Genomic DNA, 16,217 nt, shown 5'->3' on the forward strand with positions numbered 1-16,217 from the left:
CATCCAATAATAATCATCACAGATCAATCACCCAATAATAATCATCACAGATCAATCACCCAATAATAATCATCACAGATCAATCACCCAATAAAAATCTTCACAGATCAATCACCCAATAATAATCTTCACAGATCAATCACCCGATAAATATCATCACAGATCAATCATTCAATAATCATCACAGATCAATCATCCAATAATAATCATCACAGATCAATCACCTGATAATAATCATCACAGATCAATCATCCAATAATAATCTTCACAGATCAATCATCCAATAATCATCACAGATCAATCATCCAATAATAATTATCACAGATCAATCACCTGATAATAATCATCACAGATCAATCACCCGATAATAATCATCACAGATCAATCACCCAATAATAATCATCACAGATCAATCACCTGATAATAATCATCACAGATCAATCACCCGATAATAATCATCACAGATCAATCACCCGATAATAATCATCACAGATCAATCACCCAATAATAATCATCACAGATCAATCACCCAATAATAATCATCACAGATCAATCACCCCATAATAATCATCACAGATCAATCACCCAATAATAATCATCACAGATCAATCACCCAATAATAATCATCACAGATCAATCACCCCATAATAATCATCACAGATCAATCATCCAATAATCATCACAGATCAATCACCCAATAATAATATTTACAGATTAAACATCCAATAATGATGAGAGATGTGGAGGGGCAGTGATGACGAGTGAAGTCGTGATCTATGGATATTCGGGATCTGCGGGTGAATGTCGCTCGGGGGGATCTCTGATGACGGTTCTCGGGATCTGCGGGTGAATGTCGCTCGGGGGGGTTCGCTGATGACGGTGCTCTGGATCTGCGGGTGAATGTCGCTCGGGGGATCTCTGATGACGGTTCTCGGGATCTGCGGGTGAATGTCGCTCGGGGGGGTTCGCTGATGACGGTGCTCTGGATCTGCGGGTGAATGTCGCTCGGGGGGACCTCTGATGACAGTTTTTGGGATCTGCGGGTGAATGTCGCTCAGGGGGATCTCTGATGATGGTTTTCGGGATCTGCGGGTGAATGTCGCTCGGGGGGATCTCTGAGGACGGTTTTCGGGATCTGCGGGTGAATGTCGCTCGGGGGGATCTCTGATGACGGTTCTCGGGATCTGCGGGTGAATGTCGCTCGGGGGATCTCTGATGACGGTTCTCGGGATCTGTGGGTGAATGTTGCTCGGGGGGATCTCTGATGACGGTGCTCTGGATCTGCGGGAGAATGTCGCTCGGGGGGATCTCTGATGACGGTTCTGGGGATCTGCGGGTGAATGTCGCTCGGGGGGACCTCTGATGACAGTTTTCGGGATCTGCGGGTGAATGTCGCTCGGGGGGATCTCTGAGGACGGTTTTCGGGATCTGCGGGTGAATGTCGCTCGGGGGGATCTCTGATGATGGTTCTCGGGATCTGCGGGTGAATGTCGCTCGGGGGGATCTCTGATGACGGTTCTCGGGATCTGCGGGTGAATGTTGCTCGGGGGGATCTCTGATGACGGTTTTCGGGATCTGCGGGTGAATGTCGCTCGGGGGTGATCGCTGATGACGGTTCTCTGGATCTGCGGGTGAATGTCGCTCGGGGGGATCTCTGATGACGGTTTTCGGGATCTGCGGGTGAATGTCGCTCGGGGGGGATCGCTGATGACGGTTCTCTGGATCTGCGGGTGAATGTCGCTCGGGGGGATCTCTGATGATGGTTTTCGGGATCTGCGGGTGAATGTCGCTCGGGGGGGTCTCTGAGGACAGTTTTCGGGATCTGCGGGTGAATGTCGCTCGGGAGGATCTCTGAGGACGGTTTTCGGGATCTGCAGGTGAATGTCGCTCGGGGGGGATCTCTGATGACGGTTCTGGGGATCTGCGGGTGAATGTCGCTCGGGGGAACCTCTGATGACAGTTTTTGGGATCTGCGGGTGAATGTCGCTCGGGGGGGGTCTCTGAGGACGGTTTTCGGGATCTGCAGGTGAATGTCGCTCGGGGGGGATCTCTGAGGACGGTTTTCGGGATCTGCAGGTGAATGTCGCTCGGGGGGATCTCTGAGGACGGTTTTCGGGATCTGCAGGTGAATGTCGCTCGGGGGGGATCTCTGAGGACGGTTTTCAGGATCTGCGGGTGAATGTCGCTCGGGGGGATCTCTGAGGACGGTTTTCGGGATCTGCAGGTGAATGTCGCTCGGGGGGGATCTCTGAGGACGGTTTTCGGGATCTGCAGGTGAATGTCGCTCGGGGGGGTCTCTGAGGACGGTTTTCGGGATCTGCAGGTGAATGTCGCTCGGGGGGATCTCTGATGACGGTTCTGGGGATCTGCGGGTGAATGTCGCTCAGGGGAACCTCTGATGACAGTTTTTGGGATCTGCGGGTGAATGTCGCTCGGGGGGGTCTCTGAGGACAGTTTTCAGGATCTGCGGGTGAATGTCGCTCGGGGGGATCTCTGAGGACGGTTTTCAGGATCTGCGGGTGAATGTCGCTCGGGGGGGATCTCTGAGGACGGTTTTCAGGATCTGCGGGTGAATGTCGCTCGGGGGGGATCTCTGAGGACAGTTTTCAGGATCTGCGGGTGAATGTCGCTCGGGGGGGATCTCTGAGGACGGTTTTCAGGATCTGCGGGTGAATGTCGCTCGGGGGGATCTCTGAGGATGGTTTTCGGGATCTGCGGGTGAATGTCGCTCGGGGGGATCTCTGATGCCGGTTTTCGGGATCTGCGGGTGAATGTCGCTCGGGGGGGATCGCTGATGACGGTTCTGGGGATCTGCGGGTGAATGTCACTCGGGGGAACCTCTGATGACAGTTTTCGGGATCTGCGGGTAAATGTCGCTCGGGGGGGATCTCTGATGATGGTTTTCGGGATCTGCGGGTGAATGTCGCTCGGGGGGGGATCTCTGATGATGGTTTTCGGGATCTGCGGGTGAATGTCGCTCGGGGGGGGGATCTCTGATGATGGTTTTCGGGATCTGCGGGTGAATGTCGCTCAGGGGGATCTCTGAGGACGGTTTTCGGGATCTGCGGGTGAATGTCGCTCAGGGGGATCTCTGAGGACGGTTCTCGGGATCTGCAGGTGAATGTCGCTCGGGGGGGATCTCTGATGACGGTTCTCGGGCTCTGCGGGTGAATGTCGCTCGGGGGGATCTCTGATGACAGTTCTCGGGATCTGCGGGTGAATGTCGCTTGGGGGGATCTCTGATGACGGTTCTCGGGATCTGCGGGTGAATGTTGCTCGGGGGAATCTCTGATGACGGTTTTCGGGATCTGCGGGTGAATGTCGCTCGGGGGGATCTCTGATGACGGTTTTCGGGATCTGCGGGTGAATGTCGCTCGGGGGGGATCGCTGATGACGGTTCTCTGGATCTGCGGGTGAATGTCGCTCGGGGGGATCTCTGATGACGGTTCTGGGGATCTGCGGGTGAATGTCGCTCGGGGGAACCTCTGATGACAGTTTTTGGGATCTGCGGGTGAATGTCGCTCGGGGGGATTTCTGAGGACAGTTTTCGGGATCTGCGGGTGAATGTCGCTCGGGGGGATCTCTGAGGACGGTTTTCGGGATCTGCAGGTGAATGTCGCTCGGGGGGATCTCTGAGGACGGTTCTCGGGATCTGCAGGTGAATGTCGCTCGGGGGGGATCTCTGAGGACGGTTTTTGGAATCTGCGGGTGAATGTCGCTCGGGGGGATCTCTGATGACGGTTCTTGGGATCTGCGGGTGAATGTTGCTCGGGGGGATCTCTGATGACGGTTTTCGGGATCTGTGGGTGAATGTCGCTCGGGGGGATCTCTGATGCCGGTTTTCGGGATCTGCGGGTGAATGTCGCTCGGGGGGGATCGCTGATGATGGTTCTGGGGATCTGCGGGTGAATGTCACTCGGGGGAACCTCTGATGACAGTTTACGGGATCTGCGGGTAAATGTCGCTCGGGGGGATCTCTGATGATGGTTTTCGGGATCTGCGGGTGAATGTCGCTCGGGGGGATCTCTGAGGACGGTTTTCGGGATCTGCAGGTGAATGTCGCTCGGGGGGATCTCTGAGGACGGTTTTTGGGATCTGCGGGTGAATGTCGCTCAGGGGGGATCGCTGATGACGGTTCTCTGGATCTGCAGGTGAATGTCGCTCGGGGGGATCTCTGATGACGGTTCTGGGGATCTGCGGGTGAATGTCACTCGGGGGAACCTCTGATGACGGTTCTCAGGATCTGCGGGTGAATGTCGCTCGGGGGGATCTCTGATGATGGTTTTCGGGATCTGCAGGTGAATGTCGCTCAGGGGGATCTCTGAGGACGGTTTTCGGGATCTGCGGGTGAATGTCGCTCAGGGGGATCTCTGATGACGGTTTTCAGGATCTGCGGGTGAATGTCGCTCGGGGGGATCTCTGATGATGGTTTTCGGGATCTGCGGGTGAATGTCGCTCGGGGGGATCTCTGATGACGGTTCTCGGGATCTGCGGGTGAATGTCGCTCGGGGGGATCTCTGATGACGGTTCTCGGGATCTGCGGGTGAATGTCGCTCGGGGGGATTTCTGATGACGGTTCTTGGGATCTGCGGGTGAATGTCGCTCGGGGGGATTTCTGATGACGGTTCTTGGGATCTGCGGGTGAATGTCGCTTGGGGGGATCTCTGATGACGGTTCTCGGGATCTGCGGGTGAATGTCGCTTGGGGGGATCTCTGATGACAGTTCTCGGGATCTGCGGGTGAATGTCGCTCGGGGGGTCTCTGATGATGGTTTTCGGGATCTGCGGTTGAATGTCGCTCGGGGGGATCTCTGATGACGGTTTTCGGGATCTGCGGGTGAATGTCGCTCGGGGGGATCGCTGATGATGGTTTTCGGGATCTGTGGGTGAATGTCGCTCGGGGGGATCTCTGATGATGGTTCTCGGGATCTGCGGGTGAATGTCGCTCGGGGGGATCTCTGATGACGGTTCTCGGGATCTGCGGGTGAATGTCGCTCGGGGGGATCTCTGATAACAGGTCTCGGGATCTGCGGGTGAATGTCGCTCGGGGGGATCTCTGATGACGGTTCTGGGGATCTGCGGGTGAATGTCGCTCGGGGGGATTTCTGATGACGGTTCTCGGGATCTGCGGGTGAATGTCGCTCGGGGGGATTTCTGATGACGGTTCTCGGGATCTGCGGGTGAATGTCGCTCGGGGGGTATCTCTGATGACAGTTGGATACATTGTGACAGGTTCACTTTAAGGCTCCTATTTATAAATGATTCCTCGGGGAGACTCACCGTCTTTATAATTGGATACAAATCGATCAATGTGTGAATCCGTGGGGGGGGTAGTTGTGTGAAAAAAATTTTAAATAGACCCCCCCCAGTGTAAAGTTAATATAACAAGCCCCCCCCCCGACAGCATTCAGTGCTCTCCGTGTATCATAAACAATTGTCATTTTGTTTGTAATAAAATCCCGTGTTCCCCTCTCTTCCCCCATCTCTGCTGATCTCCTGCAGCCTCTTTCATTCACTTCCTCTGGTATTCGCTGCATGCACCGGGACCGGCTTCCTGGACATACATGTACAATGTGTGTCAGTGTGTCCTCTCCACCAGGGGGAGCATGTGAGAGGGTGACAACTCAAGAGCACGGGACAGATCGTTTTCACCTTATACCAGGAAGTGCCCGAGCAAAGGACCTCCATGGCGGGATCACCAGGAAGGACAGCTGCAGGTTTGAAAAAGGTCGAGAAATAATATTTGAAATAAGTTGAAGATGTGAAGGCGTGTATATGGGGGGGCCGAGTCACAGCAACGCAATCCACCAATCCCAGCACAGATCTGATGGTGTATCTGTAGTATCTAATATAATGCAACACATTTGGGGGTTACAGAGCCATTAAGGGGTGACAACAAATAAATACCCCCCCCCCCCATCCCCTAGGAGGGGTATTCTGGGGCCCCTGACAGGCAGATAATTGCCCGGGAAAGGCGAATCCTGGCCTGCAGACGCTCGCAGTCTATTCACTAATAAAATCCAGAGAAACACAAATACATTTCCGGCACCGCGGCCAAACCAGCCGCCATCTGTCCCGTACCGAGGGGAGAACCGCAAGACGATGCGGAGGCGTGACCGCGCCAAACCTGGGAGTGCAGAACGATCGCCAACCAAAGACAGAGGAGATGTAAACCCCAAAAGAGACGACAATTAATATCTCTGGAGGCTCCGGCCGTGACCTCCGATCCACGGGAGGAAAGTGCAACACTAACTGTAGAAAATATTTTACTGAAAGAGTAGTGGATGCGTGGAATCAGTGCTGGGGCAAGATCATCCAGAGCCTAGGGCAACAAACCCTGCGCCCCCCCCCCCCAGCAAAAATCCCCCCAAAAACACTGAGCACTAATCTGTATGATTGCCCCCTAAACATAAATCCCCCCTCCTCCCAGTACAAATCCACCCCCCTGCTGAAATCCCCAAATCTCTGTCCCCCATCCCCTAAATCCCCCCAACACAAATGCCCCCCCCCCCAAAAAAAGTTACCCCTCCTAGCACAAATCCTCTGCCCCTCAAATTTCCCCTCCACACATCCTCTCCCCCCCCCTAAATTCCCCCTCCCAGTATAAATCCCCCCTCTCCCCCTAGCATGGACCCCCCCCCCCAAAAAAATGTTTCTGCCTCCCCCTCTACAATATCACCTCTTCTAGCACAAATCCCCCTCCTCCTAGCAGAAATCCTCTTCCCGCATTTCTTCTTCGAGCACAAATCCCACTAAATCGCATCTCCCAGCACCCACCCATCCCCCCCCCCTTAAATTTCCCCTCCTAAAACCATTCTTACCCCCTGCCACTCCCCTAATTCACCTCCCAACACAAATCCCCTCACCTCGCGTGACATCACAAGGGGAGGAGTCCCATAATGACATCCCTGGATGGTCACGCCCCATGGCTATATTAGAACTGGCAGACATTGGGATGACACAAAGGCAGGAGCCAGCATCAGAAGAGGAAGAAGATAGCAGCCGCAAAGAAGATCACAGCGGAAAAGAAGACAGCACCGGAGGGAGAAGACTGGAGGAAGAACACATCACCGGAGGGAGAAGACCAGAGGAAGAACACATCACCGGAGGGAGAAGACTGGAGGAAGAACACATCACTGGAAGGAGAAGACTGGAGAAAGAACACATCACCGGAGGGAGAAGACTGGAGGAAGAACACATCACCGGAGGGAGAAGAGCGGAGGAAAAACACATCACCGGAGGGAGAAGAGCGGAGGAAAAACACATCACCGGAGGGAGAAAACTGGAGGAAGAACACATCACCGGAGGGAGAAGACTGGAGGAAGAACACATCACCAAAGGAAGAAGATTGGAGGTAGAACACATCACCGGAGGGAGAAGACTGGAGGAAGAACACATCACCCAACGGAGAAGACCTGAGGAAGAACACATCACCGGAAAAAGAAGACTGGAGCAAGAACACATCACCGGAGGGAGAAGACTGGAAGAAGAACACATCACCGAAGAGAGAAGACCTGAGGAAGAACACATCACCGGAGGGAGAAGACCGGAGGAAGAACACATCACCGGAGGGAGAAGACTGGAGGAAGAACACATCACCAAAGTTAGAAGACTGGAAGAAGAACACATCACCGAAGGGAGAAGACCTGAGGAAGAACACATCACCGGAGGGAGAAGACTGGAGGAAGAACACATCACCGGAGGGAGAAGACCGGAGGAAGAACACATCACCGGAGGGAGAAGACTGGAGGAAGAACACATCACCAAAGGGAGAAGACTGGAAGAAGGGCACATCTCCGGAGGGAGAAGACTGGAGGAAGAACACATCATCGGAAGGAGAAGACTGGAGGAAGAACACATCACCGGAGGGAGAAGACTGGAGGAAGAACACATCACCGGAAGGAGAAGACAGGAGGAAGAACACATGACCGGAGGAAGAAGACTGGAGGAAGAACACATCACCGGAGGGAGAAGACTGGAGGAAGAACACATCACCGGAGGGAGAACACTGGAGGAAGAACACATCACCGGAGGAAGACTGGAGGAAGAACACATCACTGGAGGGAGAAGAATGGAGGAAGAACACATCACCGGAGGGAGAAGACCGAAAGAAGAACACATCAACGGAGGGAGAAGACTGGAGGAAGAACACTTCACCGGAGGAAGACTGGAGGAAGAACACATCACCGGAGGGAGAAGACTGGAGGAAGAACACATCACCGGAAGGAGTAGACTGGAGGAAGAACACATCACCGGAGGGAGAAGACCGAAAGAAGAACACATCAACGGAGGGAGAAGACTGGAGGAAGAACACATCACCGGAGGGAGAAGACTGGAGGAAGAACACGTCACCGAAGGGAGAAGACTGGAAGAACACGTCTCCGGAGGGAGAAGACTGGAAACAGAACACATCACCAAAGAGAGAAGACTGGAAGAAGAACACAACGCCGGAGGGAGAAGACATTCTTCACTTTTAATAAAGGACTTGTCAAAAACTGTCTCTTGTTTTTATTTACACTACACTGCTTTTTTTAGGAGTGAATGAGTAGGGGTACAATGTACCCCTACTCATTCACATGGGGGGGCAGGATATGGGGGCCAACTTGTTAAAGGGGGCTTCCAGATCCCGATAAGTTCCTCCACCCGCAGAACCCCACAACCTCCTCCCAGGGTTGTCAGGAAAAGGGGTGGGGGGTGCAGAGCCCACCTGCCCCAAAGTACCCCCACCCCCCCATGTTGAGGGCATGTGGCCTGGTATGGTCCAGGAGCGACCACTTTCCTGACCTGCCAGGCTGCATGCTCAGATAAGGGTATGGTATGGATTGTGGGGGGACCCCATGCCATTTTTTAATTTTGTTTTATGGAAGGGTCTGTTATGGTCTTGGAGGGGGAACCCCCACACTGTTTTCTTTTTTTTCAATTTTGGTGTGGGAGTTCCCCCTCAAGATTCTAAAAGCACAAGTTGCATGCCACAAGTTGGATCAATTAAGATGATCCCGACTTCCATTCGTGCTGAATTTGTGCCCAAGTCGGACCAAAGTACTGCAGGAAACTTTTTCAAAGTCGGAGTCAAAGTCCTTACAATAAACTCCTCTGATTGGATCCCTTTTGCTCTGTAAAATATCCCATTGGCAGCGTTTTGTTCTATTAATCAATAGAAGTTATTGATCGTCCTCTGCCGTCACTCATCTTCAGATTCAGGGATCTCTACTCAGGGGTTAAGCTGGTGGTATATTTTCCATGTACGAGGCGCTCGCCGCTCCGCGCCTCTTCCCCTTTCCAGTTGCTATTCAGGAACTTGTAAGTGGAATGTTGAGACGGCGGATCCGGCGCTCAGCACTGCGCTCTCTGTGTCTGGGCCGGAAACCTAAAGCCTCTGGCTGGGAATGTGACCCCCCGGGAGCGCAGACTAAATTTAGGAGGCGTCGGTTTCTATGGCCAGCGATGTACAAATGTCAGGACTGTGGGCTTAGCGGACACCAGAGGAGGCCCAACAACCAACGGCCGTGACCGGACAACAACCCCCGGCTGTGACTGGACAACAACCAATGGCCGTGACCGGAAAACAACCAACGGCCGTGACCGGACAACAACCACCGACTGTGACCGGACAACCACCGGCTGTGACCGGAGAACCTCCGGCTGTGACTGGAGAACCACCGGCCATGACCGGACAACCACCGGCCGTGACCGGACAACCGCCGGCTGTGACCGGACAACCACCGACCCTGGCCAGACAACCACCGGCTCTGACCGGAATACCATCGGTCATGACCGGACAACCACCAGCTCTGACCGGACAACCACCGGCCATGACCGGACAACCACCGGCTGTGACCGGACAACCACCGACTGTGACCGGACTACCACCGGCCGTGAACGGACAACCTCCGTATAGGAGGTATAGGGGACACAATGACCAGTATGAGGTGGCAGAGGGGAGGTATAGGGGGCACAATGACCAGTATGTGGTAGCAGAGGGGAGGTATAGGGGGCACAATGACCAGTATGAGCAGGTGGCAGAGGTGAAGTATAGGGGGAACAATGACCAGTATAAGGTGGCAGAGGGGATGTATAGGGGGAACAATGACCATTATGAGCAGGTGGCAGAGGTGAGGTATAGGGGGCACAATGACCAGTATGAGCAGGTGGCAGAGGTGAGGTATAGGGGTACAATGACCAGTATAATTGGATGGCAGAGGTGAGGTATAGGGGGCACAATGACCAGTATGAGCAGGTGGCAGAGGTGAGATATAGGGGCCACAATGACCAGTATGAGGGGGTGGCAGAGGGGAGGTATAGGGGGCACAATGACCAGTATGAGGTGGCATAGGGGAGGTATAGGGGGCACAGTAACCAGTATGAGCAGGTGGCAGAAGTGAGGTATAGGGGCACAATGACCAGTATAAGCAGGTGGCAGAGGTGAGGTATAGGGGGCACAATGACCAGTATGAGCAGGTGGCAGAGGTGAGGTATAGGGGGCACAATGACCAGTAAAAGCAGGTGGTACAGGTGAGGTATAGGGCACCCAATGACCAGTATGAACAGGTGGCAGAGGTTAGTTATAGCGGGTACATTGACCAGTATGAACAGGTGGCACAGGTGAAGTATAAGAGGCACAATAACCAGTATGAGCAGGTGGCAGAGGTGAAGTATAGGGGGCACAATGACCAGTATGAGCAGGTGGCAGAGATGAGGTATATGGGGTACAATGACCAGTATGGGCATGTGGTAGAGGTGAGGTATAAGTGGCACAATAACCAGTATGGGCAGGTGGTAGAGGTGAGGTATAGGGGGCACGATGACCAGTATGAGCAGGTGGCACATGTGAGGTACAGGGGCACAGTGACTGGTATGAGCATGTGGTAGAGGTTGGGTATAGGAGACACAATGACCAATATGAGAGGGTGGCAGAGGTGAAGTATAGGGGGCACAATGATCAGTATGAGCAGGTGGCAGAGGTGAAGTATAGGGGCACAATGACCAGTATGAGTAGATGGCAGAGGTGAGGTACAAGGGGAGGCACAATGACCAGTATGAGAAGGTGGCAGGGATCACATATAGGGGGCACAATGACCAGTATGAGCGGGTGGCAGAGGGTAGGTATAGGTGCACAATGACCAATATGAGCAGGTGGCAGAGGTTAGTTATAGTGGGTACACTGACCAGTATGAACAGGTGGCACAGGTGAAGTACAGGGGCACAATGACCAGTATGAGCAGGTGGCAGAGGTGAAGTATAGGGGGCACAATGACCAGTATGAGTAGGTGGCAGAGGTGAGGTATAGGGGGAGGCACAATGACCAGTATGAGAAGGTGGCAGAGATCACATATAGGGGGCACAATAACTAGTATGAGCAGGTAGCAGAGGTGATGTATAGGGGGCACAATGACCGGTATAAGCAGGTGGCAGAGGTGAGGTATAGGGGGCACAAGACCAGTATGAGCAGGTGGCACAGGTGAGGTATAGGGGGTACAATGACCAGTATGGCCAGGTGGCAGAGGTGAGGTATAGGTGGCACAATAACCAGTATGGGCAGGTGGTATAGGTGAGGTATAGGCGGCACAATGACCAGTATGAGCAGGTGGCAGAGGTGAAGTATAGGGGGTACAATGACCGGTATGAGCAGGTGGCAGAGATGAGGCATAGGGGGAGGCACAATGACCAGTATGAGCAGGTAGCAGAGGTGACATATAGGGGGCACAATGACCAGTATTTGCAGGTGGCAGAGGTGAGGTATAGAGGGCATAATGACTGGTATGAGCAGGTGGCAGAGATGAGGTATAGGGGGCACAATGACCAGTATGAGCAGGTGGCAAAGATGAGGTATAGGGGGCACAATGACCGGTATGAGCAGGTGGCAGAGATGAGGTATAGGGGGAGGCACAATGACCAGTATGAGCAGGTAGCAGAGGTGACATATAGGGGGCACAATGACCAGTATTTGCAGGTGGCAGAGGGGAGGTATAGGGGGCACAATGACCAATATGGACAGGTGGCAGAGATGAGGTATGGTGGGCACAATGACCAGTATGAGCAGGTGGCAGAGTTGAGGTATAGGGGGTACAATGACCAGTGTGTCCAGGTGGCAGAGGTGAGGTATAGGTGGCACAATAACTAGTATGGGCAGGTGGTACAGGTGAGGTATAGGTGAGGTACAGGTGAGGTATGAGCAGGTGGCAGAAAAGCAGTATAGGGGCCCAATGACCAGTATGGGCGGGTGGCAGAGGTCAGGTATAGGGGGTACAATGACTAGTATGAGCAGGCGGCAGAGTTGAAGTATAGGGGGTACAATGTGCAGTATAAGTAGGTGGCACAGGTGAGGTATAGAGGGCATAATGACTGGTATGAGCAGGTGGCAGAGATGAGGTATAGGGGGCACTATGACCAGTATGAGCAGGTGAGTATGAGTAGGTGGCACAGGTGAGGTATAGGGGGGCACAATGACTGGTATGAGCAAGTGGCAAAGGTCACATATAGGGGCACAATGACCAGTATGAGCAGGTGGCAGAGGTGAGGTATAGGGGGGCACAATGACCAGTATGAGCTGGTGGCAGAGATGGCATATAGGAGGCACAATGACCAATATTGGCAGGTGGCAGAGATGAGGTATGGGGGGCGTGATAACCGATATGGGCAGGTGACAGAGGTGAAGAATAGGGGGTACAATGACCAGTATGAGCAGGTGGCAGAGGGGAGGTATAGGCGGCACAATGACCAGTATGAGCAGGTGGCAGAAAAGCAGTATAGGGGGCCAATGACCAGTATGGGCAGGTGGCAGAGGCGAGGTATAGGGGGCACAATGACCGGTATGAACAGGTGGCAGAGGTGAGGTATAGGGGGCACAATGATTAGTATGAGCAGGTGGCGGAAATAAGGTATATGGACGCAATGACCGGTATGAGGAGGTGACAGAGGTTTGGTATATGGGGTACAATCACCAGTATGATCAGGTGCACACCTCCCATCTTTTTAAGATGGAAACGAGGGACACTTATTAGCAAAAGTATGTAGCATAGGACCCACCCCCTGCCACGCTTCATTAAAAGCAAATTATACTAAAAAAAAAAAAAGATAAGCCCACAAGTGCTTTTTTTACCACTGCTATTTCTTTATATTGGCTTTTGAAACCAAAACAATTTAGAAATTGGGTGAAAGATTTAGCACTGGGAAACACTTTAAAAGATAAAAAGTGCATTTTATATACATCTATATAGATCAGACCAAAATGAGGGACAAATGAGGAGGAATGAGGGACGGAGGGACATTGTTCCAAATCAGGGACAGTCCGTTGAAATCAGGGGCAGTTGGGAGGTATGCAGGTGGCAGAGGTGAGGTATATGGGGGGGGGCATAATGACCAGTATGAGGGGGTGACAGAGGTTAGGTGTATGGGGCACAATGACCAGTATGAGCAGGTGACAGAGATGAGGTATCGGGGGGTACAAATACCAGTATGAGGGGGTGACAGAGGTTAGGTATGGGGGGGTACAATGACCAGTATGAGCAGGTGGCAGAGGTGAGGTATAGGGGGCAAGTAGTGATAGGGACGCCAGGGGTAGAAAGTGGCACGGATTTGTATCCAATGGACAGATATGCTCAGTGTATGGTGGTGTAGAATGTTGGTACCTGGAAGTGTTCGCCCAGCTCGTAGACCTCTCCTCTGTACTCACAGCCAATCTTCTCGCAGCGGGGGCAGCAGTCGGTGGGGTAGTGACTGACATGCATGCAGGCGGGTGGCAGGGCGGTGCACTCTGTCCTGGCACAGGCTGGCCCCTCTGTGGTACACTCACACTGTGTGCAATGGTCTGAGTCCAGGAAATACCACTCACCAACATAGTACACGCTGCCATTTGCTTCACATGTGTTCACCTGGTGAGCCGCAGACAGTCCCATCTGGCTTATCAGGAGCAGGCAGAGCAGGGAGGTGGGTGCCCACCTGTCCAGCCTGGTGACACCGTTGGTAGATGCCATGATTAGTGACACAGGTGCAGGAAGAGATAATGAATCCAGAGGACCCTTCCAACAATCTTCTCACTTGAACCCTGCGGCTGAAGGTCGTCGTTCTGTACAAAGGTCCTCCAGGACAAGTGTCAGTATATGGGAAGTCAGGACCAGCCTTGGTATTAATCTATAATGATGTCTGTAGGACACACGGTTCTCTACATGATCTCCCAACAGGGTTGGTCTGTATGTAGTAGTAGGGAACGTTTGCAGACTGGTTCAGCCTCAGAAATAGGAAATAATGATGACAGGTGTCCAGCACCAGTACCTGTATTGGTGAGCAGATCCGGATCTACGGGGAGAGGAGCACCCAAGACAATGTCCGGGAATAAAATCTGGAGGGATCCAGAGGCTCAGAGCGGACTCTATTGGATCAGAGTCGGTCCAGTTGTTTTGTAGATCCTGAAGGCTTGAGGCGTATCCAGTAGATGGTGAGATCCCTGGGAAGTGGAGTAGATACTTGTAGTTCACAATGAATCCTGTGGTTTGGTGGATCCCATTCAATCCTGTGGTTGTGGTACTTTTTTGTTTGCAAATTTTCAGGAAATGCTTTATGGGTGTCTACCCTCTTCTTCTAAGGTCCAAGCAGTAGCGTGGTTTGGTGGATTCCGGTGGCTCACAGGGATTTCTGTGCTTTGGTGGATCTTAGTGAATCCTGACTTGCGGTTGATCTCAGTGAATCCTGTGGTTTGGTGGGTCCCAGAGGAACCCTGTGGTTCTGAAGACCTCAATGAACCATGACGTTTAATGGATCTCAGTGAACCCTGATGTTTGGTGGCTTTACAGTGAACCCTGACGTTTTGTGGATCACAGTGAATGCTGTGGTTTGGAGGATCTCAGTGAATCCTGATGTTTGGAGGTACCTAGTGAATCCTGGAGGGTCCCAGTGAATCCTGTAGTTTGATGGATCTCAGTGTATCCTGTGGTTTGAGGGTCCCCAGTGAAGCCTGTAGTTTGGTGGATTTCAGTAAATCCTGTGGTTTGGTGGATCTCAGTGAATCCTGTGGTTTGAGGGTCACCAGTGAATCCTATAGTTTGGTGGATCTCAGTAAATCCTGTGGTTTGGTGGATCTCAGTAAATCCAGCGGTTTGGTAAATCTTAGTGAATCTTGTGGTTTGGTGGGTCTCAGTGAATCCTGTGGTTTTGTAGATCTTAGTGGCTCACATTGGATCCCCCTGGTTGGGTAGATCCTGGCAGTCCGGCTGGCTGGAAGTTTGCTGTGTCAGGCTGCAGTGTCTGAGTGGCCCCCACTCCGCTCCTCTTTTATAATTTGGGCATGTGATGGGAGGGGGGGCTCCTGGATCTCTGAGTGGATGAAGCTCCCATTACAGACTCATTCTTCTCGGCTCTCTGTGTCTCTGGGCTGGATCCAGCATGTGATGTGATACCTCCTCTCCCCTCCTACTAACCATAATGGGATGACAGCCCACCTCCCCTCTACTGTATACAGGGCACAGACCATGCCCCCCCCCCCCCTTTCTAGGCTGTAGAGGGATGCCAGACTCCACTCCCCCCAGAGGTCCCAATACCCTGCCCTGGCTGTCTGACAGCTCCTGTCACTAGTGGAGCTTAGACAACTTTGATGTGACCCTCCAGCCATACAGCCTGGCGCTCCCAGCAAGGAAAGGGTCAATTTAAAGGAGACACCACTTTGATGTTGGAGATAACCTGTTTAGTCCTCTGAGCAGCTTCCAAATGTCTCATCTCCTCCGGCTGTTTCTTATCTCATGCAAGTACAGAAAAATGTAAAAATATGATATTTGGCGAGCGCTCCCTGATTCTGGGGGCAGATAAGGTGTGTTATGCGGGTGGATCTCTAAACACGACCGGTTTCTGGAAATGGGCGTCAGAGCTGCGCTGATGAAGTCCTGGATGCAGTGTTCGTCCGATAGTCTTTATAGGGTGTGTACACCCCAACAATCATCTCCTCATTTTTCCTCTGTTAAATATCCCATTAAAAGTGTTTCATTATATCTGTTAAATAAATGCAAAAATATACCTGGTGATCCTGCCAGAAATCTTGGCCACCTATAACTTCCTGTGCTGACTCTTATCGGTTACATTGTTTCCAGTTATATCTGAGGACTACATACCCACACCCTATGTTATGGAGAGAAGGAGAAGGGTGGGTGTCCCATAGTCCTGTCCCAGGGTGTCCTTATTCTGACCTTCTTCTAACCAGCTTCTGACTTGCTACTATCCTTCATCTGACCT

General features: G+C 52.4%; 1 protein-coding gene across 1 annotated transcript in view; it reads right to left on the reverse strand.

Annotated features, from left to right (window-relative positions):
* The window catches only part of LOC141103907 (von Willebrand factor C domain-containing protein 2-like), a 33,913-nt gene extending 18,499 nt beyond the window's left edge, over positions 1 to 15,414 (reverse strand). The window contains exon 1 of the mRNA XM_073593976.1: positions 13,628 to 15,414. Within this exon, the coding sequence (XP_073450077.1) occupies positions 13,628 to 13,972 (345 nt within the window). The 5' untranslated portion in view covers positions 13,973 to 15,414. The remainder of the gene's footprint in view (positions 1 to 13,627) is intronic.
* Between the last annotated feature and the right edge of the window lie 803 nt (positions 15,415 to 16,217).

This window comes from Aquarana catesbeiana, linkage group LG07 (genome assembly GCF_042186555.1).
Source record: "Aquarana catesbeiana isolate 2022-GZ linkage group LG07, ASM4218655v1, whole genome shotgun sequence".
Taxonomy (NCBI): Eukaryota; Metazoa; Chordata; class Amphibia; order Anura; family Ranidae; genus Aquarana; species Aquarana catesbeiana.